Raw genomic sequence first — 25,634 nt, forward strand, 5'->3', positions numbered from 1 at the left:
TGATTATCCTTGAGATAAAAGCTCATAAACTGAGATTAACTGCCTGCAGAATTTAAGTCGGAATCCAATGTAACCATTTTCAAATCCAAATTAAAAATTATCCTTTTCTCTTCTGCTTAGTCAGTAGAGAAAACGACTGAATAATTCTCTTGGATGGGAGGTGAAAGGTCTACAAGAAAACATTTAAAGGGGCAGTATTATGAAAAATTCACCTAATAAGGGTTTTGCTACAGTGATAAAACATCCCTTTAGCCTCATTCAGAGGACCAACGTTGAAAAAATTCTGTTTCAATCCACATTTTGTAAAAAGTCAGCTCCAAAGCGAGTTGGGTTTTTCTTCTCTAGGTGACATCACCTAGCGGAAACTCCTCCTTCTGACAATCCTAGCTCCTCCTACCCTATAAGAATGTGAGCTCCTCCTTCCAACGCTGTGGTTTAATATAGAATATATACTTTATATATACTGTATATATATATATATATTATACTTTATTTTCATATATGTAAAGCAACCAGTGACATGCAGTCAGGGTAATCAAGGTAGGCAGTGCCTACCAAAGTGTGAATTGATATTTTGATTATTTGTTTTAATTATAATATAATTATAAATTATTTGTTTTTCAATTTCCGATAGCCTACAGTACCTATAAGTTTGAAAGCGTCAGCATTTTGTGCTTTTCATAACCCAAATTGCTAAACATTGCTATTTCCTAACCGCAGTAAGACAGGAGGAGGCCACACCCCTTCTCAAAAGCACGTTGCTGCTCTGCCTTTGTTCCCATAGCGTGTTTTTATGTGTTTGCGCATGAGCAGTCAGTTCCCCAAGATGAAAACCATTTACGTAAAAGGGCAGCTCTCTACACTGCTTTTGGACGTAACCGCGCTATGCTAAATGCTATACGTAAGTTCACAGTACATTAGTGAATTGATATCACGTATCTTGTTGGGTTTTTTCTGTGTTCTCTGCATTTACCCGTCCCTGAGGAGCAGTGGGCAGCCATGGTGTAGCACCCAGGCAGAAGTTACAATCAGTTCCATTTTTAGTACCCATTATGCCGCCTCGTTTCGCCTTTGAGAGGATCTGACGTCTTTGTGACCCAATGCGATGCAGCGGTTGGACAAAACAAAGGACTATCACCTTGAATGGACAATTCCTGTAATACGTAGTGGAGTGTTTGAAGCAGCTGAAACAGCTGATCGACTCCGCTGCTGCTGCCACACACACACACTGAAAAAGTGTTTGTCTGATTCACAATCACAATAGCCGCTTAAATAACCATGTGTTTTACTGTAATGTGCAGTTTTTGGCGCTAAACAATAACAGGAGTGTGTGGATAGCAAAAGAAAATCACTAGTGATCAGCTGTTGTGTGGAGTTAGCATCTATAGATACGCCCACTCATGAATATGCATAAGTATGCCTCAAATCCTATGTTGTTGGGGTTCTTAGAACAAATATAGTTGGGTGAAAAAGAGCATAATACTGGACCTTTAACTAAACCAACAAAATTATCAGAATATCAACACTTTCTAGTAATGGATGTATTTAATGTTGATTAAAACTTCTTGTTTGAGGTAAAATGTTACATAAGTTGTTGTTCACTATTGCTCAGTTTCATTTTTTTACATTTTTGGTTGGTGGTTGGCTCAAAAAAGGTTAAAAACCCTGTGTTAGTCTATCACTTCTTCCAAAATGAAAAGAAAAACTCACTTTACGATGGCAGCAGTATCAATTGCGGTAAATATGTTTCATGCCTTTTATTTCTGTTCACATGGAAAATGAAAAACCTGGAAAATGACTAGCTGAAAACTTAGTGGGATAAAGGGAAGCTTGGAAATGCTGAATGTCTGATGGATAAAACCAGATATCACTTGTCACACATTGTGTTTTCTACAATGACTTTCCGCTGCATCTAATTCTACCTTCTTTACAGACCAGGGGAGCTTTTGTTGCTCTATAATGAATGTGATTCAGATTGGTTTTGTGGAAAAGGCCAGAGAACCTTTTAAGTTGAACACTACAGCTCCGCTCTTCAACGGCACAGTCAACAAAACATTTCCAGAAATTCTCCTTTTTCTGTGTATTTTCTTTTTGCTTCTTGTACAAAAAAAATCCCACTTTCAATCAATGTCCTTTGTTTAGTGTGAGCCTTTACTAAGTGTGCTCACAGCTCTTATCGGGTGCTCATATAAAATCATACAACCCCTTTACACTCCATCTTTTAATTACGATCAAAGCTTTTTTGTTAGTTACCAGAGAACAAAGTGAGTGATTTTGAATACATAAATGATTGATGTGCCTTGAATTATAAACCATTTAGAATATGAATCATTAAACAGAGAATAATTTTCACTTAGTTCTTGGTGGATAAATGCAATTTGAATACATTTTCACTTCTTTCGAGTCAGCATGTGCCTATTCCTTGTTCTGAAACAAGAAATAGGCAGGAAACAAGGGTCAATTAATGAGTAATGTTCTGAGTGTTGTGTCCGATGTTTTTTCGGTGTTTTTGTGTCTTCTTTGCAATCCTTGCATCATTCCTTCTTCAAAATATGATCAAAACAAAAAAAAATTAAAAACTGCTTTTTTTTTCAATCTTTTATTCCAGACTCAAAAAGAAATAACGGAAAACAAATCGTTTTTCCCATTTCTGATTTTGTGCACAAATTGCAAAAGGGACAAGTCATTTTTTGTTTTTGTTTTTATTTTGAAAAACAAATGAACGTATGATACACAAACTGTTTTCAAGTGATATTGTTTTTATTTCTTGTCATTTTGTGAGTTTTTGTAATTATTTTCTGGATCTCTGTTGTGGTTTTGTGTGTGATAAGTTCATTTCTGTGTTTTTTGTATTTTTTTAAACACTTTTTATTTGATTTTTTTTTTTTTTTTGTTCCTGTAATGTTTTGAATGTAATTTTGTCAATTTTTTATTTTGTGTATTTTGTTTTCCTCTTTTGTAATATTGTGTTTTTGTTTTAATTTTATGTATTTTTACTATTTCTTGTTCTGAAACAAGAAATAGGCAAACCTGAGTTTAGCAGGACTACATTGCTTCAGCTACAAACACTGTATTGGATGGGTCACATAATCCCAGCAGCAACACAGAGCCCTATCCAGAGCTTAGAGCCAATTTCTCGTTAATAGTCTGACCAAGCCCCCTGAAGAGACCAATCCTGGCCAGCGAGACCTACTTGAAATCTCTGTGAGACAGAAAGAGAGAATAAGGTGAAAGTAGCCACTTAAAGGCCCCCTAGGTATGAACAACATAAAACAAAAAGCTGCAAACCTGCTTCACTGGTGTCTGCCACTACTACTACGACAGCCTGATTGAGTGTCAAGGTGTTGCCGGATTGGAAAGCAAAGGGTTGTGGGTAGATGGAAGGAAACAATGGACGCAGGCACTGATGTAGACCACCAGGACCTCATTAGCTCAACATTTCATCAAGCACCAGGGTGCCTCCCACTGCCTCCATATACTGTATATATATATATATATATATATATACAGTATATATATGTAGCTCTTCATCCTTTGCCCTTGTTTTCATTTCCTCTTTTTCATCTTTTTCTAGTTCTGTTATTTTTTTCAAATCCCTCCGTCATCTTTTTCTTCTCATTACCCAAATGAGTCTGTGTTACTGGTAATCTGCCACTGAGTCAAAACCTGCTCATAAACATAATCACACACACGCTTTTCCAGCCTAACCCATTCTTACATTGCACACACACACACCAAGAATAATTCTTTCTTGTTAATGCCAGGGAAATGCTAATCTGTTACGCCTATAAGACTGTAAATAACCTGCAGATTTCAGCTAGGGTGAGATTTCAGAGCACATTAGAAGACTCTGCAGAGCTCTGGGCCTGAATATAATCGAGTGATGTTCAGCATAGTAGGAGAATATACAGTACAGGACTATATAGGAAACACCTCACATTTACAAAGAAAATGTGCAGTTGCAACACACACGAACCACATTCCACATAAAAATAGCCACGCTATCGCTTCATATGAATGTGGTAAAGCTGCGAAGGGCGACTTTTATCAAAGCATGGGCCACAAAAATGTGATTCAATTCAATTCAAGCATTCATAATCTGATTTTTAAAACAGGACACAAGGGTTTTTGTGCTTTTTTCCTTGTCATTGTGTGTGTGTCCCTGTCATTTTTGTACATTTTTAGAAATGTTCTGAGTGTTTTTTGTTGTGTTTGTTGTCACCTTGTTTGTTTTTCCCTCATTTTCCATGTTTTATTATTGTTCTCGAGTTATATTGTTTTTATTTCTTATTATTTTGTGAGTTTTTGTAATTATTTTCTGTATCTCTGTTGAGGTTTTGTGTGCAATAAGTCAATGTCTGTGTTTTTTGTTGTTTTTTTTTTTAACATATTTTTCATGAATTTTTTGTGTTCCTGTAGTGTTTTTTATGTCATTTTGTCCATTTTTTATTTTGTGTGTTTTTGTTTTAATTTGTATTTTTATTTTCTTCTTTTGTAATATTGTGTGTTGTTGGAGCAATTTATGTGTTCATTTTGGCAAATCGTACAAAATGAGACCGAGGGCCAGTTAATAGTGGACATTAGATTTATAAAATGACTTCCTGTCTAGTCTCAGGTTGAGTCTGAATTACATTAACATTATAAATCATGCTACGTATAGAACGGTACAAAAGCATGAAATATAGTTCTCCAATACGGGCATCAATATATTTTTAATGATCATATATCATGCAACATACTGTATATTTCATACATTCGTCTTTTTCCATCTTCGTACACTTTTTAATTTGTGCAACTCATTTAAATATTTAAAAGCTGTCAGGCAGAAGAAAAGCCATCAACCCATAATTAACAATAGCAAATAAGATTTTTAATTAGTTGCTTTTTCTGTTTATTGGAAATGTCCTTCCACTCAACTTCTCTTTTTTTGTGTGACATTTATTTAAATTTTAAAGTTTTTATTTGTGTTTTATCTTGATTTTCCATAATTTAACAATAAATGCAGACAGCCGTTGGAAGAGAAGGCCACAGTGTAGCATAATCATTTTAAAACAAGGAAAAGCTGAAATTTTAATAGCCTTGCCAAAGAGCTGTGATAAAATATGCATATACATATGTAAATCCATCTTGTAAATAGACTGCAAAACTATAAATAGGTACAGTTTGTGTATGATTTGCATACAAGGAAACAATAATGAAAGAAACAATGCCTGCTCGGTTTCTTACATCCGTCCACATTGCTCCCAATCCAAACAAATACATGTTGTACTGTGTTACAATGTTAGGCTTGTACTTAATATAAGATTTCCTATCCAATGCATATTTAGAAACCTTTCTTTGGCCTCTTGAATCATTCCGTGTAAATATTACACACATGCTGCTGTTGTACGTGTGTAAATAAGAGATTTAAGGTGAATCCTTGTGTAGGACCGCAGGGTTTCTACCAGTCACAAAGCAATATGACAAGTTACAGTACACGTACCCGCGAGGCTATGTCGCTACCCATTTCTCAACAAAGCCTACCCTGCCTCAAACACACCATGAAGCTTCTTTTTTCAGCCCCCCGTAGCTAAGTTTCTTTCTGCTTTGCATTTTCCTGTGTTCACCAAATACACTTCAGAGCATTTTTGATGGATGAAAAAAAGAAGAGTTCACAACCTTTTGAACAAATACAGTATGTGAAGCAGGCCAAGCTGTTTTGATGTACACAGAATCAAAATCAGAAATACGTTCATTACGGCTCCAGATATACAGACAACATACATTATACAAGCCACATCTATTTAGAACAAATATGAATAAAACTGTACATATATAAAAGGTCAACTGTACAGTTTCAAAGGCCTATGTTAAGCTAAATGGACTTTTCTGTGCTTTAAACATGATAAAAGTGCTATTTGGGCTTCATACACATGCCCAAAGTGTATATAAACATCAAATACAATGTTTTTGGGTTCTTAGAACAAATGGAGATGGGTGAAAACTTGCATGACATGGGACATTTAATTACACACACAATGTTCTGTATTTTTTATGTTGTTGACTTAATCGTTGTGTGTGTGTGTGTGTGTGTGTGTTCCTCTCTCTCACTGCACAGCCTCTCAGGATGCACTGTCAGACCTGTGCCTTAGTGACCAGCTCAGGTCACCTGATCGGAGGAGGCCGAGGCGACGAGATCGACCGGGCAGAGTGCGTAATTCGTATGAACGACGCTCCGACTGCCAGGGGTTTCGCCCCTGATGTTGGCCGCCGCACCTCTTTACGCGTCATTGCTCACTCCAGTGTACAGCGTGTTCTGAGAAACCGCCACGAGCTGCTCAACGCCAGCCAGGACACGGTCTACATCTTCTGGGGTCCCAGTAACTTTATGAGGCGTGATGGGAGGGGCCTGGTGTACAACAGCCTGAGATTGATGAACCAAGTGTTGCCCAGACTCAAAGTCTACATCATTTCCTGGCAGAAGATGGTGCAGTTGGACGAACTCTTCAAGAAGGAGACAGGCAAGGACAGGTGAGAACGTCACTGCTACATTAGCAAAGCATCAAGCCTACATTATTTGTTAAGGTGCTTTCACACCAAACGCAGCTTCAGCGACTCTGGCGACTAGATTACATTTAAAATCAATGTAAGTGACGCAACATCAAGCGACCTCCCTTCAAGTGACGAGACTAGGCGATTCCAGCACGACAAGTCGCAAAAAGTTGAAAATTTCTAACTTTTCAGGCGACATTGAGTGACGCTGTGTTGCGACATCCAATCGCAATGAGTTTCACCCTAGATCACTCCCCTGGTTGGAGAAGGGTACTGTATGTCTGTAGAGCTGGAGGCTGCACTGAGAGGGCTGTACACTTCTTCTACGGCCGCATGTTTACAGCTTTTTAAATCCACTCATTATTTAGTAACTTCATAAATTGAGCATTCAAACCATAAGTACATGCCGCCATAGCAGCAGTGTGCAGCCCTCTCAGTGCAGCCCTCTCAGGGTTGTCACGTCACGTCACTAAATAAGGAACAGTCAAAAAGTATGTTTCCTCAAAAGAGAAGTCCACAGGAGCTCAAAACTTGTGAAAGAGCCTTGAACTTATCTTCCTCTCTCTCTCACTCGTGTGCCTGCAGTCCGTGTCTCCTTGGCTGTGTGCGCAGCGATTAGCTCTGGCTGCACACTTGACTCTAGCTGTGAGGAGCTGCGCAGTGAAATAGACATAGATGATGCGCTAGCGCCCCCTCACACTGAGGTCAAAAGCTGAACAGGTTTCACTTCTTGGGCAAACTTGAATGTGCCGTCCGGGCAAAATAAAATTAAAATAAACATTTTGAAATCACCAAATAAGTCCAAAATGATGCACGCACACACTCAGGCTATGTGGAAGCCGTTGACAAAGTTTCAGGTTGAACAGACTGTGTCGAAATATTCGCTCCACAAACACACACGCGGACGCAGACAGAACTTTCTTGCTTTATAGATAGATTTTATCTGAGATTAGTTTAAATTGTGATACAGTAAACCCCGACAGTTCCAAAGATAATCTGCTATACAGGATGAGACGAAACAACAAATGAAGGCAGCTTTAGCTACAATATAATAACGCTCTTTTCGTAATTGGCCGATCGTTATGAGTTGTTTCCTCACTTATCCCACCATTGGATCCAAATTGCACATTTTATCGCAATTTTTCCCAAAAAATATGGGGGTGCCCAAACATTTGAAAAAAATAAAAGTTTAAATGATGTTCCTATTGATGTAAACGTCAAAAGTTAAAAATGGTGCAAAAAATGTAAGAAATGCAAAAGCGAAAAGGTAGCGTATTACTTCCCACCTCTGGATTGATTTCTAAAACAAAAGCATAATTTAATAACCCAAACACTATAGAGTCAGTCTCTTTATAAAGTAGAAATAAACAACATGTGATTCCTCCAAACCTACAATCATTCACATAGAAAGCAGGAATTGATTTTCAGTCAGAAGCAGCTTCATTCAGTTTGGTGATATTAACACTGTCACTGCCGTTACCACAGGAAAAAGCTTTTATGCTTATAAACCATGTGCCAACAGTAATTATGTCATTAGTCTTCATACAACTGAGTTGACCAAAATATATTCCTGTAATATGTTTTCTTCTTCTCTTTAAACCTTTTTATGTAGCGTCTTGGGATCATAATCAAGAAGAACTCATATAAGGTTTAGTTTGCAAACATATTTTTGGAGCTTGTTTTTAGGTTTTCAAACCTTTTTATTATTCATTCCTAACTCAGTTTTGGGAAAACCGTGGCTAAAGATGTAGATTACACCGACCAGGATAAGTGTGGGCGTGATGAATAAGGAATAGTTTAATTCTGAGCTTTAAAACGAAAAAGAAAACCATTCAAATTAGAAGAGTTTAGAAAAGATAGACAGATAGAGAAAACCTTTTTTTTTCTTTTTCTAATCTCGGTTGTTTTAATCTGTTTGCATTAAGCATTACATTTGAATTATAGCCTCGATTTTAATTAAAAAGTCCAAGATTTGGTGTCAGCCTTGATACAATCTAGGCTTAATGAAACAACGCACCAACGCACGCACAGACACACTATGGGGGTTGGATCGCTTCTAAATTCATGCGCACCAGTCTATCGAACGCGTAAAAGAACGCGTACCCTGCGCCTGATCTACATTTTCCCTTAGACTTAGAATGGGTACACGGGCACACATGCAGACGTGTTAGCGCATCTGCCGACGCTTTAATGTGCATACATACATACACATTACGCCTACGCCAGGTGTGGCGTATGCACACCTACGCCACACCTGGATGTGCACCGAACAAACATAAATATATCAGTCACACTTAGATGTAGGTGTGGCGTGAGTGTGAAGCTATGTCGATCAGGCGTGCTTCACTATGTAGAACCGTCTGCGTGACGTAAACACTAGGCATCCAGGCGAGCAGGCGTATACACGCGTGCAAGTAAGTGTGTGTGTGTGTGTGTGTGTGTGTGTGTGTGTGTGTGTGTGTGTGTGTGTGTGTGTGTGTGTGTGTATAACGAACCACCATTTAGTCCGGTTACAGTCTGTGTCACGACACCCGTCCATAGAGTGGTAGTGACTGTAGTGTTATGCTCCGAGTCAGATCGTTGCTGTGATTGGACAGGATACAACGCTCACAACACACACACACTTACTGACGTGCACGCGTGTGTACGCCTGCTCGCCTGGAAGCCTAACAATTTTTTCTAAGTGTTTACATGTCACGCAGATGGTGCTACATAGTGAAGGTCACCTGATCGCTATAGCTTTACTCACGCCACACCTGCCACTACACCTAACTACTTAAATAAGGTAAGTTTAGTGAAAGTTAAGCAGGCAGGTACGTGTGCGTTAGACTGGTGTGCATTAATTTAGAAGCGATCCACACACACGCACGCGCACGCACGCACGCACACCCCCCCACCCACCCACCCAGTTTTTAATGTTCTTGTTCTGTGTGCTTTTATTGGCTATTAGTGAAAGTTCAATATATGTTTTGCTCTTTAAATGGTGGAATTCTCTTTTTTTTTATTTTGGATACAATTTGAAACCCCTGAAAGGTTCAGCAGTAAACAAAAAAAAAAAAGCTTTTATCTTTAAAGAACAGGACACAACTACCAATCTTACAACAGACTAGAGGATATAACCTTTAAAGGCCATAGAAACACCTACACGGATCAACCTCTTGGCTGAACACACTTCTGCTCTGGTTGATTTAACCACAAGGACAATGGAAACTTTCATTCTCTTACATTTTATAAAAGTTTTTTTTAAATATAATCCTTGTCCCGTTCAAATGCATGTTTCTAGGTAAATTAAGCATTTCTGTATAACTTTTAGACAGAAAACATAAAATAATTGTAAGAAAAAGCTATTATTCATGTTGTATCATTACAAATGTGTATAACTACACGTTTTTTTTGTTTTTTCGGGGGTTTTTTTAGTTCTGTGAACTTATTCCAGGGGTTTGAAAACCGAAAACTTTGAGTTATAATAACTGAAAATAATTGAGTTGCCTTAACAGAAAACTGAGTTATACTGACTGCAAGTATTTCAGTTGAGCTAAATGAGCACTTTAATTGAACTATTATCAAAAAGTACAAGTAGCCAGTCATCCAACCTTTTAAGGTCTGGAAATTTTTGACTTTTAAGTTAATCATCTTAAAAAAATCGATTGCCTCAATTTTTTGGAGTTCTGGTAACTTATTTGGGTTTACAGTGATATGGGCACCAATGCACCAATCAAACAAGCATACTTTATATCTACAGTACAAACGTATTGGACATGACACACTGCTGTATCACTGTGAAATGCAATAGCTGTCTCAATGGCTATAAAATTGCGCAAAAAGCACATATTTTGTTTATTGGTAACGTTAAACACATTTTAGACTAGTACAGGTATTCTTTAAGTTCATTTCTACTACAAATAAATTAAATATTTATGTTAACGTTCAAAGGATAGATCATTCCTATAGCAGTTAGGGATACAAATGGCAGAAAGAACACTGGTTACAGATATCCAGGACATCTGTATGATAGAAAAGTTGACTTACCAACTAAAGCTTAAAGGACATACCCATGAAAAGAACTGGCAGAATTGGACTATTTACAAAGAGGCCAACAACAATTAACTGGATCACTTGAGAATGGAAATGCCCCTGAAAATGTTTACCCTTTGTTAACTTATTGTTTTTGTTTTCTGTTTATTTTTTATATGTTTTTTTGTATTTATTTATTTTTATGTTTGTTTTTTTTCTCTTACATTTATAAGTTGGTTGTATGTTATAAATTCCAAATAAAAATTAATATATATATAATGTTTTTCCCTCTGTAAGAGGTTCCTGGATCTCTTTTAGCATCCCTGCTATCGACTTCTTGGTAGATGTAAAAACACTAGGTTTATATTTCCACAACTACTAATGCCAAACAAGCTGTGGGTCAACAAAGTTCTCAATACACAACTCCTCATTGGGTCACCACACACATTGGAAATATGTAGATACGGCGATATATCGCAATATTTTCCCGCACAATCGATTATCGATATGCTCACGCTAAGTATCGATTTTTTTTTTTTTTTCTTTCTCAAAACCTTTTCTGCTTTTTCACTAAAACATCATTTAAGATGGGCAAAACATTTCACATCTTATTCTCTAAATGCAGGTTTTAAGACTAAAGGTTTGACACGCCATTAAACTCCTCTTTAATGAGACACTTTCTCACACTTTATACAGCCAAAGTAAACATGGGGAGCGACATCGCTCTCCTGCACATTTGTCATCCCACTCACAGCTTGCCTCCAGTCCTTTTTAAAACACAATCATTGAGGCTAAAAGCTCAGCATTTCACGCCACATTATTCATCAGCATGTTCACAAACAAAGAAACACGAGAGATTTCTTAAGTGAAAGGGGCGGCACGTCTTGGACTGAGACCTCAGCGCGTCCACCACACACCTGTGGGCTTTTAACGCGTCAGGTTGTGTATGAGTGTGTGCATGTAGCTGCACATTACAAGGTTTCATCAGGTATACTCCAGCAAACCGTTTCAGGCATCATTGGGACTGACCGTGTTTAGACAGACCAAGAAAAACTAAAGCTGATCAAAAAGTGCAACAAGCCCCATTCATCATGCTGTCACTCAGCTATAGTTAACTGATTAATTTGGCAAGTTTGGATTGTTTGAACTGACAGCAAAACAAATGAATCCCCCATTTGAGGCGCACGTCTGCAACAGGAGAGATCAACAAAGAGAGACGGTGTTTGATTTGCAGAAAGAAAATAAAAGTAAGGCTGCTTCTGAAATTAGTGTTGACTTTAGGTGTAACGCTTATTTACTCCCAAGTTTTTTTTTTTTTTTTTTTACTTAAGTGAGTCGAAGCTGTGCCAAGCAACTTCTGATTGAAAGAAAAATCACTTCAGATGTGAATTGGTATGTAAATTAGTCTGACTTTCGAGCAGCCTGGTATTCTAATGTTTCATCCAGGGTTTTTTTTTTTTTTTTAGGCATTAGTTGAGCACATTCAAACTGACAACAATTCATGTAGCTTAAATGTACAGCTATGGACACATGTTAAGTTGAGTCTGTTTTTTTATCTGCGTACAAGTCAAATTATTCCATAAACACATGTAGAAATTAGACTTTAGATAATAAATTGGGGAATGCAAGACTCTATCTAAATATTCTCCTACATTACGTTATATATTACCTGAAAATGACTGAGAGCACTCAACGTCAAATTACCGACTTCCTTCTGAGTCACTGACAACGGATCTTAGAATTCTCAGATTTGGTCTTTAGATTATGTTATTTATAGTTATGTATTTACTTCTATTACTACTGCATTCAAAAGCTTTAGTATACCAAGACATTTTGGACAGTGTTATGTTCCCAACTTTGTGTAGACACTTTGAGGTAGGCTCCCTTCTGTTTCCATGACTGCACTCCGGTACAAGAAACATAATAACTCATAATAACAGACAAGTGAGTATGGTGTTAAGGAAACAATTCATTTACAAAGTATTCGCATTGAGTGCCCTCAAAGACTGAAAACCAGTTCTAACCCTAAAGGTTAAAAATAAAATGTCATTACAGTTTACCAGAACTGGCTGATCTTTCTTGTATTGGGGGTTTATTGCTTTCGTTTGCACACAGATGTTGGTGGCTCTTCAGTTCGCAGCATGGCTTTGCAATCTATGTATAAAGAGAATAAAACACTATAGACTTTGTATCTTCCAGTAAGTCCATGAAGAATCAAACACAGATCTTTGCCATTGCTGGACACAACGGTATCTTTCTATGATTTTCATCATTCGCTCAATATTTTATTGCTTGGTAGAAAATGCATGTCATCCACACCTTCTTCAAATAGAGACGCACTACAGGCTAAAAGGGCCTTATATTCCTTGGCCCCTCTCATCTTTTACTATCACTACACAGCTCTCTCCGTCAGAAAATGAGAGTCTGATCTCCTGAACACTTTTTCAAACAACCAAAGGAGCACCGTCTGTGTCACACTCATCACAGTGTCGAGACGCCCGCCTGGCCGTCCTTGTCAAGAATCTTCTTATCGGGACCCAGGCTTTGTTTTCTCGCTTACAGAGTTAGAACCTTGGCTTCTGCAGATGCTGGTGTGTGTGTGTGTGTGTGTGTGTGTGTGTGTGTGTGTGTGTGTGTGTGTGTGTGTGTGTGTGTGTGTGTGTGTGTGTGTGTGTGTGTGTGTGTGTGTGTGTGTGTGCGTGTGTGTGGACAGGAAAGAAGCGATATAACAAGCTTCCAGGGGCAGGAGGTGGTCAGATTGGCCAGGGCATAGGCAATGTCTCCTTTGAAGCTTTTCCTCAGCATTACTTTGAGAGTCTGTCTCCTCAGCCTCCCATCATATTATTTCAGTGTGATGCTGTAACATGGATACAGAAACCAGCCACTGAGGTTTCAAGAACTATTGTTGGGTTTATTATTTGTTCAGAATACAATATTAAAAATCCTGTCAGTTTTGGCATGTTTTAATGATTTTGCATTTATTCAATTTCTGTATAAATATTGGTAATTCGCCCTGGCTTCTCTTAGATTTTTCATGACCTTTCTAATCCTCATCATACACCATCAAGGTCAATCCAAAAATACATCAAATACCAATGCATTAGCAGTCCTTATTAATGTGATGCCATAAATAGGTGCAACTGACAGATGTAGATTAATCACTGATGTATTTCATTTTGCTGCAGACCTGTTTCATCCATAGGGTTTTACTCTCCGTGGGAGGGAAAAGGCACACTAGTGATAGACTGAAACAGTTCCACGAAGAAAGTTCCTTAAGGTCTTTGGAAATCAGCTTTCGAACAAAACTAGACATCAATTTTGTAAAGTCTCACTATATTTTGCAGTGACATCAATCTTGTGACAGATTGACACTTAGAAATGCAGAGATTTTCAAATGTAAATAGCATTTTGAAGGTTCTTATAACAGAGCCTTAGAAGCTGTAATAGTCCTTGTCTGTCTGTTGCCTTGAAAGCAGCTGATGCGATGTCATTTCAGCACTTGGCACTTACATGCAGACCAAGGATACTTTCTGATTAAGGGTTTTGGTTATTTGATGGGCTTCATTTGTATTATTCAATATGTTGGATAGATCTGTATTTTAACGAAGCTGTGGGGGAACTTGAATAATCTTGCAATCAGGAAAATTGACCTCTGATTTTAGATAACTCTTTATTCTTCCATGATTCTCCAGCAGGAGATTTTCTTATTATCTCTCCAAGTTAACAACATAAAATATCTAAGGTACAATTCTCCACCACTCAGTCAGTTGTTAAACATTCAATTTATCTGTCATTTTCTCTGCTTTTCTGCTGTGCAGGAGGATATCAAACTCCTGGCTGAGCACTGGCTGGTTCACGATGACCATCGCCCTGGAGGTGTGTGATAGGATCAATGTCTACGGCATGGTGGCTCCGGATTTTTGCCGGTGAGAAATCTAAACCCTGTGAAAAAGATTGCCACCTGCAGCACTATCAAACACTATCACTGTAAAATTTTCAGCGCAGAGCGCAAGATGCACTCACTTCACTTCACAGACAAATCCAGCTGTGTTGTGCTGGGTGATGAGATTAAAACTGAAAATATGCAGGCAGCTGCTTATAAAAGCTCACTAAGCCTCAAGATGTCTCGGGAATATTTAATGGAATAGAGCTTTATAGATGTAAGTAAACAGATACTTGACATTTTTAAACAAAAAAGCAAGAGATTTCACAAAGCCTCACTTCACTTTTTCCCTTACCAGACACCAAAAAATGGCCTTTTCCTCTGCAAATAAAATATGAAAGTAAAACTTTTTTGCATCCTCTAAAAGTGAGAAGGCCTTTGATACTAGCTTTTTACTTTACTTTACTTGATTTTGCCCCTGTGCATGTGTGAGTAGTCAAGCCAAACAAATTCAACTCAACTTCAGTCACATAACATCAATGAGTTCTGAGCCATGTGGTGTGAACTGTTTACCAACCTTCTTATTGCAGATAAATGTTGCCAACCGCAGATAATAAACAGATTGTGGGGAATAAGAAACGGCATCATGAAATGACAGGAAATAGACTGGATTATTAAAAGTTACCCGGACAACAGCAACTATAGCCAAACATTGGCCATGTTTGTTTCAATCCACAAGACTTTACAGTACTTAACTAAACCCCAAAACCCCTTTTTTCTGCTGAATACAAATGTTTTTGGGTATAAAGTAGTGCTGTTGATTGATCATGGTCTAACTCTCAACATTTTAGTCAAAGTATTTCAATTTGGCATCTTTTGTTGTAAAATGTCAGAGTGACTGCCCTCTATGGGTTGAAACCAGGCTATTACAATAGATTTTTTCCATTGGCTGAGAACAAGATCATGTGACATTTGGTACCATCTTGCATCACAAACAAACACAGTTAGCCCCGCCCCTTTTATAAAAACTAGGTTGGATTGAGAGAAGAGTGAATAGAGAGGTATATTGAGTAATGAGCAGCTAGTTAGCATAGCATAGATTGTTCATTGGGGATTTTTTAGTATAGACTGGGTGTGTCTTAACTGCTCCAGGAGCCCCTCCCATAATAAAAGCATTTTTTTTAATTTCCCTTGATCAGAATAGTTTTATGTCTGCGCATTTACCATTTATACTAAAACATACACTAACATAACCCACAACTGAAATTACATGAAGTTGTTACTTGTTTCATGCACTAGTACCTAAAACATAAAATATCATGTAAAATGCTCAGTGTTTGTCTTTCAGCCTCTCGGAAAATTAGATCCACATGAACCATAACTGACTAAACTGAAAACCAACTAAAACTAAACAAACTGCATATCCCAAAGAAAATGCAAGTGAGGATGCATAAGTTGAACCCCTCGGAGTCAGTATAAACATTTGGAGTCAGTATTATTGATACAATTAACTGTATTCTTTGAGTGCTGGAAAATTGTGTGAGAGCAAGTAACTGCAGAAGTCATACATGTTATATATTTGTTTTCATTCTCTATGCCTAAAATAAGATGTTTGCCTGAATAAAAAGCCAATACGAGTAATAAATCTAAGTTTCCCGACTGGGGAGGGCTGTGGGCTCATATGCATTTTCGACAGGAAGGGAGTAAATGTAAGATATCGCAGCCAGTTTGCAATAGTAGGAAATAATAAATGCCATAAAGTTGCCAAATCACCACATTCGGTTTGTTTAGGAGCAATCGCAGCTCTGGACTCTTGAGGCAGGTGCACACGGTACAATAACTGACACAGAGAAAGAGCGAGAGAAAGACGCATCAAATCAGCAGCTTGGTTACAGTAAAAACTAACCATAAAAAGCTCTAAATGCAGACATGAAAAAAAAATCCAAAGGCTGGGGGGATCCTCCCAGAGAAAATATTTTGGATTTTAACACATAAATTAACTCATTGAGTGCCATTCATGTCTATAGACGTGAATTGGTTTAGTAACGTGGAGTGCCATTCACGTCTAAAGACGTTAATTGTGTGTTTTGGCTGGGGTTGCTAGGAGACAGAGTGACAAACCTCTCCGGTGAATATCTAACTTGTACACTTGGTGTAATGACCAACTGGTGACATGTAGGTGGCGGCAGGGCACCTTTGGATGAGCGATGATCCGTGATGGGCAGAGCTCAGAGGGAGAGGAAAGGAGTTTACAAGACAGAAAATGGCGCTACGAGAGTTGATGCTGAAGTTCCCATTAGCTCATGCTCGACCAGAGCATGTGTGGAACTAAGTGGAGGAAGTGGTGTGTGGGGAGAATGACGGGGGGAGAGACTTGGAGGATGGCCAAAATACAGTAAGAAATCCATTTAACTCTGACCTAGATAGCAAAATAATAATAATTTTGCCATCAAAAGCCCAGTCACAGAGTTGTTTTTGTAGTTTTATAGTAGGAAACTAATGTTGAGGTGTCACCAAAGCAAAAAAAAAAAAAAAACTGCTTCAAAGTCACTAATAGGTTTTTTTCAGAAAAAGACGTTTTTCTCAGCTTTTTGTCACAAACTGGCGATTTGTGTGAAACTTGCCTCTATTCAACTGCTGATTACGGAAAAACGAAACAAGCTAGAAACAAAGTTATTTTTCTGATGAAATTAGAGACGTTAATCTTTCAGAATCCGGTGTCATAATACAAAATATTCTGTGGGTACAATAAGGCAAATTACACAATTTTCTTCAAGCAAAAAAAAAAAAAAAAACATGTATTCACACTACTCAAGTTGCGGTTTGTGAAAAACAATAAAAAAATATATATGAAGAATTGTGATGTTAAAATAAAAGTACCTAACATTTGTACAGTTATTTGCTTTGTTACTTAACACCACTGCTGCTGAGCTAGGTTTTATAGTCCTTTTAACAGTTTCCATCGTGTGCCTTGTTTCTTTCCTCTTTAGGTCTGCACTTTCATCGTAGGGTGAAATAACTGGCAAACATTAACAGGACTTACATAAAGCACTAATTAAATACATTTATTTTTTTTATTTTTTTTAAATTCCATTTTTTTCCAAATATCTGTTTTCCACATTGTTATTTTTTTATTCTGTTAATATATTTTATTTCAGAGAACCAGATTTAGTCATTGCATGAACCAAAGAACCAACAGCACAACAATGAAAACAAAATACAATTCCAAAAGGAAAATGCAAAAACACTTTTGTGGATTATACACAGTGGATGTAAAACATATTATTGTCTCTTCAACTTAAAAAACAAAAGAGCCTGATCACTAAATGTGAGCACAACTAATAAGCACAAATGTTGCTCAAACTATAATGAAAAATTAATCTAATAGAGAATGAATCTATAGAAAATCCCTAGAATCATGAATCTGGTCACATATTGGAGAACCGCAAAGATTGATGGGATACATAGCGGTTTGTGAGTCAGACTTGCTCCTGGCAACCTGCTCATTCAGGCTTGTTAGTGGAGTTTTATGATTTGGATTACAGCTCACGTCTCGTGCATTTCAGACGGCACTTTAATTGGAGGGTTTTATTGAACGAGGAACAAATCTTATTACATCTCTCAATAAAAAAAAGAACAAACTGTAAAATGTCTGGTTTATCTTTGTTCCTGGTTTTGATTGAGAGAAGTTTTTTTTCATATCAGATGTTGGCATAGATTCAGTCTGGACAGTGAAATTAAAGGAATGGTTCCTGTCTTTGAGCTGTCGTTCGCATAGTCGGCAGATTTTTCAGGGCACGATCGAACAAAGAATCTAAAAATGAACAGATATTTATTAAAAAGCATTGGACTTTTTTTTTAAATATATTTATATCAAAGCAGAAAAAACTTTCAAAAGAAATGTTTTTTTTTACTTTTCTAGGGCATCGTCTTCTCTGTTTTATGTTATTTGTTTTGTTTTTGTTTTTTTGTTGGTTTTCTTTGAAATTGAAGATGTGCATCAAATAACACACCACTTCTGGTTGCATGCTTGTCTTTGTTTGTGATGTAGCAAGCTGCAAAATCCCTGATTGTGGTTGAAGGTATAATATCTTTATAGCACTCTGACAAGGCAATGCACAACAGCAAATAAATGACTCTAAAGTCAGCCTTAATACTCACACTCTGACACAAAATAGGACCCATTGCCCACTGGGATGATTTGACATCCGTCAGTGTCAAAACGAAGACTTTGTACAACATGCACTGGCGACACAATCCAGCAGTATGTGGGATGTTTTTCTGACCTATTGTAAATAACTCATTTTGAGTTACTCTACATTAAGCGCCTCTGACAGTCCAAACATCCTCGTTTAACATCGTGAAAAGCCTGAAACCAGAAACACTGAGCCTGCAAAGTTTTATGAGTTTAAGGTTATAGGCGCAACCATTAATCTTTCCAAACTCAGCCCATCTGTCGACCCCGAGGTGGTCAGTGTTTAATGCTTTCATACAGTTGTATTTAGATTGACCAATACACTGGGGATTTCTTTGGACTGGGCTAGAGCTTCAGCCATGGAAAAAAACATGTTGTCTTTAAATGCCTGTTAATGACTTCAAGTGCGATCACACGTGGCATTTCAGCAGTGAGTGGTTTCGCAAAATGATTTTCTTTTACCAATGAAAAGAGAAACAAAAGAAACACAGGTGACACATTAAATTGCTTTTAAAAATGCCCGTTACATCTGTCTCCATCCCTGCAGGGAGCCGCAGAAACACTCCGTCCTCTACCACTACTACGAGCCTCACGGTGCAGACGAGTGTGCCATGTACATCTCTCACGAGCGTGGACGCAGAGGCAGCCATCACCGATTCATCACAGAAAAGCGGGTCTTTGCTAACTGGGCACGGACTTTTGACATCCACTTCTACCAGCCGGACTGGAGTCCTCGACCCCTTCAAGGAAACCAGACATTGAACTGGATGGTCACTGCTGATCCCAACGCAACATGACTGATGATGGGATGTATGAGGGGGGAAGGCCTTCTAAACTCTTAAAGACTCAAATTTATGGTATAGAGAGAAAAAACTGAGAAAAAAAAAAATGAAGGATTTTGGATGCTTTACTGGGGTAAAGCAGTCAATCCCCCCTCGAGGACTTTGTAAACGAAGGATATGAAACAAAGCCGCGTCATCACACACTCTACTATCAGTGCGTGCATGTGTGGGCGTGTCTGTGTATTTGAATAAGTTTGCTAAAATTATCACAGAGGAAGCATCTGTGTCTGATTCACCATTAAAGAAATATCACATTGACGTCTGAAACCTCTCGAAGTAGAGCTGCTGAACAGAACAGATAAAAAAAGGAGTTCCTTACAGTGTGAATTATCATTCAAATATTCCACTCATATTGTCCACAAACCATGAAGGTCGAGTTAGAAGAAATTTTCCAGGCTCCTCGTATTACGCAACAAAAGGCTCAAACGTCCTTCAAGTCATCCCAGAAATGTATTCCATCACTTTTCATCCATCTCGCTTTTTCAGATTCACACATTATGAGCTCTGCTCTGCTCACACTCTGGCTAAAAAACCATTGTCAAAGATTCACTTCACAGGGAGGTTTTTCAGAGTACTGCTTAGTTGAGCTTTTGTGTTTTGTATCGCAAGGCTTTTGTTGGCTCCTGTCAGCCGCTAATAGTGCGATTTACACAGCTACATGCTGGATTTCCATGTAAATGCACACCCGTGTCACACAAGACAAGTGGCAGATTAAGACAGAGAGCCAGGATGCAGCAGCAGCATCCATCCTACTATATTTGTCTGCTGTCGCCTCCGTGAGCCTGATTCACCTCCCCAGAGAGTTACGGTACACCCTTTTGAGGAAAGCTGACATTTCCCCCCTTTCTTTTTTATTTATTTATTTTTTGCATTCAGATGAGTGTCTGATGTGTCACTCCTACATTCCTAATTGCGTTATTTGTGCACTTTTCTGTCATTTAAGTTTTGTGACAGATGTGAACCCCCCTCTCTTGAGTTATTCATCCATGAATAAGAATCAAATGCCAGTCACAAGCGGTGCACGGCTGTCTTTAACGACACATCCTGGCGCTGAATCTCTATTGATTTTACCTTCATCTCTGTAACAGGAATAATGAGAAGAGCAAGGCTGTGGGTCACAAAAATCGGTACTCATGCAATTGGAGCATGTTTCATATCACACATTCTCGCTGGAGATGAGATCACTATTGCTTCTCATACATCATAAGCAGCACTGCTCTGTGCAGCTTGGGTTATTCTCCTCTAGTAAAAAACCAGGATGTGATTCTTTTTTTCAGAAACGTTGACAGAAACGAGAGGTAAACACTTTGTCTTATGGCTAATTAGCAGAGGTGTAAAGAGTGCTGCTATATCTTACTCAAGTAGAAGTACTTTTACTTGATTGAAAGTGTACTCACGTACAAGTACAAGTAAGTCATACGTAAAATACTCAAGTAAAAGTAAAAATTAGCTCAAATAAATAGCACTCGAGGTAAAAGTTACTAGTTACTTTCACACCCCCCATGTTTATTTTTGGCAATAAATCTTGCCACAGTTCCCAATTGCAATAATAAACATCTCATGTATAAATAGAGACCAAAAGTTGCACAATTGGAACCGAATTTATTTTCCACAAAGGCATCCGTATAAAATAAAAGGTTGGTCAAAAAGTACAAATTATTTTTTTTAAATAAAATAAGTTTTGATAATAATTAATTCTCAGGATCTAAGTATAGCAACATTTATGAACTCTACAACTGTGTCAAGCGAAATGTGCCATGTGGGTAACAACATAATGAGTAGAAACCCCAACCTGAACCGAAGAAAGTGGTTGGGCATTGATCAGAAATGGCACAAAATTAAAAAGTAATCACAAAATATTTTTTATAAAGTAACAGTTGGGTGTTGAAATGTAACAATTAACTTTACTTCTTTTAAAACGTACTTTAGTACAAGTAAAATTACTGATTTGGAAATATACTAAAAAGTATCCCATAAAAGAAACTCAATTACAGTAATGTGACTACTTGTAATCTGTTACTTTCACCTTTGCTAATTAGATGAATCATGGTATGATTAGGAGGAATGCAAAAATGGAAAACATTTTTTTTAGATGGCAATAAGAGGTCAAATATGGATCGACACTTCTATGAGATAGCTTGGAGTTTATTTTGGTAGAGAACTCAGTTTCAAATGATTATTCTGCCGCTAACCGTGCAAAACAAACAAAACCAAAAAATTATGTGTTCATCTGAAACAGTGGAAGCTTTAATTAGTTTATAAAAAATATATCATTCATGCTTTCAAAAAAAGAACGGGAGCTTAATCCGTTTCAGTGGTCTTGTTCTGCATGCTGAATAGAGTAATAATGGTCACTTCTGTTGAGTATTTGCCAAAAAAAATCCTTTAGTCAATGGTAATGCTTGTTGTCAGGTTGTTCATACAGACGTTTCAGGGACTTTAGTGACATGCAAACGTCAAATAGTTTTCCCCGTCTGCAATTCGTCTGCTTTTGTTAAACCCCACCCCACCCCACCCCACCCCTCCACATTGAGGCTCAATTCATTGTTTTATCAATGACGTGCACAACGAAACATGCATTTGGAAGACTGCAAACACAGCTTTCTCCGTCCAGGAGTTTGGCACGCACAGACAAAGCAAGTAATAGCATCTGATCACAGACTGTTGCAAAATTTAAGCATGCTGGGAGAATTTCACCTCCAGGTCTATCTGCTAGAATTCCAACAGAATTCTGCTCCAAAAAATCGTAAATCTTTCTCGCAGCAATCCCTGAAGTCAACTGCCTGGACTCTTCGAGTTAATTAATGACTGCAAATGTAGCAGATTTAGCAACCTGAAGATTTACGTCCCAAACTATAGCCTCTGTTTGGTCTTCCTGGAGCGTTGTGAGCGAGCACACGCTGCACAATCACAGTTGGCACTGAATGCAGGAGCTCCAGGAGGAATAGCTGTGCACTCACACAACACTGGGCAACAAAACTCTAGTCGATCTCACAAAAAAGGATGGTAATGTACTGTGTAACGTGAATTATCTCATCTGAGTGTCTACAACATGTGTCAAACTCAAGGCCCGGGGGCCAAATGCGGCCCTTCAGAGCATCCGATTTGGCACACTGGAGAAAGTGAAAATGAGTAAAAATTTTGTAAATTACCAAATAATTCAATCGTAAATTGTTGTTGAAAGAGCTCAAAAAAACAAATCCAAAATCATGCAATTTTTCGCTAATTATTCTACAAAATCGCCCCAAAATAAATAAAGTTTCGTCAAAAAATAAATAAATCAAAAGACATTTAAGTATCTGTTACTTATTGCTTAGATATTATTGATGCCTTCCATATTTTATGTCTAATTTTTAACTGGAAGTGCAAACTTGTGATCATTATTGTTGAAATAGTTCATTTTCTGCCAAAAACCTGCAGTCCACTTCTGATCAAACCAGTCCGTACTTGGCCCCTGAACTAAAATGAGCTTGACACCCCTGGTCTACAAGGACAGATTATTTATGACATTCCCAAAATTAGCAATATTTTTAATCTTAATCAATGATTGTTTCACATTAACTTTATAATACATTTATATTGTACTTTTTAGCTTAAGGCCCAATTATATCGCCACGCTGATGGATTGCGGATAGAGAACATGATCAATGTCCTTTTTTTAAAAATGTAAAAATTTCTCTATATCAGTGTGGGGCATTAATGTCATGAAAGAGGGGGGCATGAGGAGTAATTTTTAATTAGTTCAAAATTAAGTTTGTATTACTGCTCTAACAGATGTGATTGCACATTTTATGTTGTTTTTTTTTTTATAAGTTTTGAAGAAGAATAGTGTTAGCTTTTTTTTAAAAAAATGTTAGATTTCTGACTAATTTTGTTTATATTTTGTGAGGATGGAGGAGCCTGAAGATTTTTCACTCAAAAATGGGGTGCAACAGAAAAAGTCTGGGACGCTTTTCCCAACACAAAATTTGGTAAACACAGCTTTTGAGGGTAACTTACCTTTTCTGTATGACATTTTCATTCAACATTACGTGTTCCTTTAAATTAAACCCTTGTGCTTCACTTGTGTCCTTCTCATTTATTTTCTCTTTATTATCTACATCTCAGTGCACATGCAGTGATGTTATATTTAAAGCACCAATCTGCATTTAATCAGAAAAGGGGGGGGGAATAAAAAGAAACACGTGCATGTAGAGGAAGACTAAAAACTGGGGACTCACCTTCATCCTCGAATGATGGCAGAAGGAATTTTCACTTTTCAATCTCGCTCATGCATCCGGGCTGTGACACGGGGCTGTGACACGTGGCTGTGTCACGCTGAAATAGTCATGAGGGCAGGCACAGCTACAATGTCTTCTCATTATTCCCAAGAGTCAAAAATAGATCCTTGAACCTGGTTCATGGCTGAGACATGGAGAAATAGACCACAGGGGCCGACTGTAAGAAACACGTATCAGGGTAATCCTAAAAAACATGTCAAATTCATGGCCCGTGGGCCAAATCCAAGCCTTTTGAAGCATCCAATTTGGCCCGCAGGAGACATTAAAAAGAGAAAACATGAATCATTGTGTAAACGAAACTCAATCATGTTTTCCAGGGGCTTATATCTTATGATTGCAGTCATCTTTAATGTTAAATGATTGAAAAACACTCAAAATTCTTACAAAATCCTTCAATTTCCCTCAAATTATTGCATAATATTTCCCTTCATTTATTAGAAATTGGTCACAAAATCTAAAAAATGTAAAGTGAAGATCCTGTTGCAGCTGATATCTGTCACTTATTGCTTGGATATGGTCGGTTTCTTCTATATTTAGTATTTATGTATACGTAGAAGTGCAAACTGGGGCACAATAATGTTGACTCGTTTTCCCACTTAAAATCTGTGGACCACTTGATTTCAAGCTGCTCCGTATTTGGCCCCTGGACTAAAATAAGTTTGACACTGCTGTCCTATGGGCTGGCAGCAAAAAGAGATTCATTTTTTAAGGCAAGCGGACAGATTTTATAAAGTGTCACATTGATTGAATTACATTTTCAAAACTGAAACAGTCAAATAAGGCTGAAAAGTATTTACACATTCTCTTCAGTTAGCAATCGATCCTGGTCAGGTGCTGCACAAAACATCTCACTTATTCTAATTTGAATAACTTCATGCCATTTTCACTGTCCGCTTCCAGTTAATGGTGGACTGCACATTGAAATTTTGCTTAATCAGTAGTAAAACCGTCAAGCCCAATTAATGACAGTTATTATATTGGGTGCAAATTAAACTCTGTTGCTGTTAAAAAAAATAAGTATTATCCTTCCTGGGACTCATTGACATTACAAAAGCAGCAATCCAGAGTTTTTAAGCTAATTGTCATCGTATCAGACACACACTCCAGCCAGCTCGTGTTAACTTATGTGTGAAACGTTCAAATTTAGCTTCTTGCAGTTCGGGGGTTGCCGCAGGGTGGGTTTCCGGCTGCGCTGCTCGGCGCATCCCTGGGGTCCGCGTGTTGCTGGGTGCTCTCTAAGCGGGGTCTCTCCGTGCCGTGTCGGCCTTGCGGGGTGCCTCTTCCCTTCGGGTATGGCTTGGTGCTTGTCTCGTCTCATGGTTGCCTTGGGGGGCCCAGGGCAGGCCTGCCGCACCAGTGTGGGGGGTGGGTGTGCTGGGGAGGTGCTGGCATCTGTGCCGGGGTTGCATGGCTCTTCAAGATGATGCTGTTTGCAACTCGCTGTTCCAGTGGTTGGGATCGCTGTTGATCGCCTGGTGGGTCTGTCCTGCTATCTGCTGGCCCATGGGTGGGTCCAGGCACCTTTGGCTGGGGGATGCCATTGGAGTGCCTCCTTCTTGGAGGCCGTCGCCCCGTGGCTTGAGCTGTCCGGAGGGTGGTGGAGCCTGGGCTGCTGTCCTTGCACCGTCTGAGGCTGTGCGGTCCTGTTGGATGGTGCCTAGTTCATGGGCTGGGGTGGGGAGGCTCGCTGTTGGGGGCCGTGCTCTTGCATGCCTGCAGTTGCACCGTGTGGTGGTCCCTGCTTGGCCGATGCCATTCGGGGCCGGGGTGTGCGGCTCTGCCGCCTCAGGGCTGTGCGGCATACCGGTATGACGGTCTAACTACGGCCTTTGGGGGGGGGGGTCCTGACTTTGACAATAACTAAGGCTCATCGCGCTGGCGGCATCAAT

General features: G+C 38.5%; 1 protein-coding gene across 1 annotated transcript in view; it reads left to right on the plus strand.

Moving 5' to 3' along the window:
- Nucleotides 1-19,707, plus strand: part of st6galnac5a (ST6 (alpha-N-acetyl-neuraminyl-2,3-beta-galactosyl-1,3)-N-acetylgalactosaminide alpha-2,6-sialyltransferase 5a) — a 51,586-nt gene extending 31,879 nt beyond the window's left edge. Inside the window, exons 3-5 of the mRNA XM_028472746.1 lie at nt 6,098-6,510; nt 14,364-14,471; nt 19,171-19,707. Coding sequence (XP_028328547.1) covers nt 6,098-6,510; nt 14,364-14,471; nt 19,171-19,420 — 771 coding nt within the window. The 3' untranslated portion in view covers nt 19,421-19,707. The remainder of the gene's footprint in view (nt 1-6,097; nt 6,511-14,363; nt 14,472-19,170) is intronic.
- The last annotated feature ends 5,927 nt before the right edge of the window (nt 19,708-25,634 follow it).

The sequence above is a fragment of the Gouania willdenowi genome, chromosome 17, assembly GCF_900634775.1.
Source record: "Gouania willdenowi chromosome 17, fGouWil2.1, whole genome shotgun sequence".
NCBI classification, from domain to species: domain Eukaryota; kingdom Metazoa; phylum Chordata; class Actinopteri; order Blenniiformes; family Gobiesocidae; genus Gouania; species Gouania willdenowi.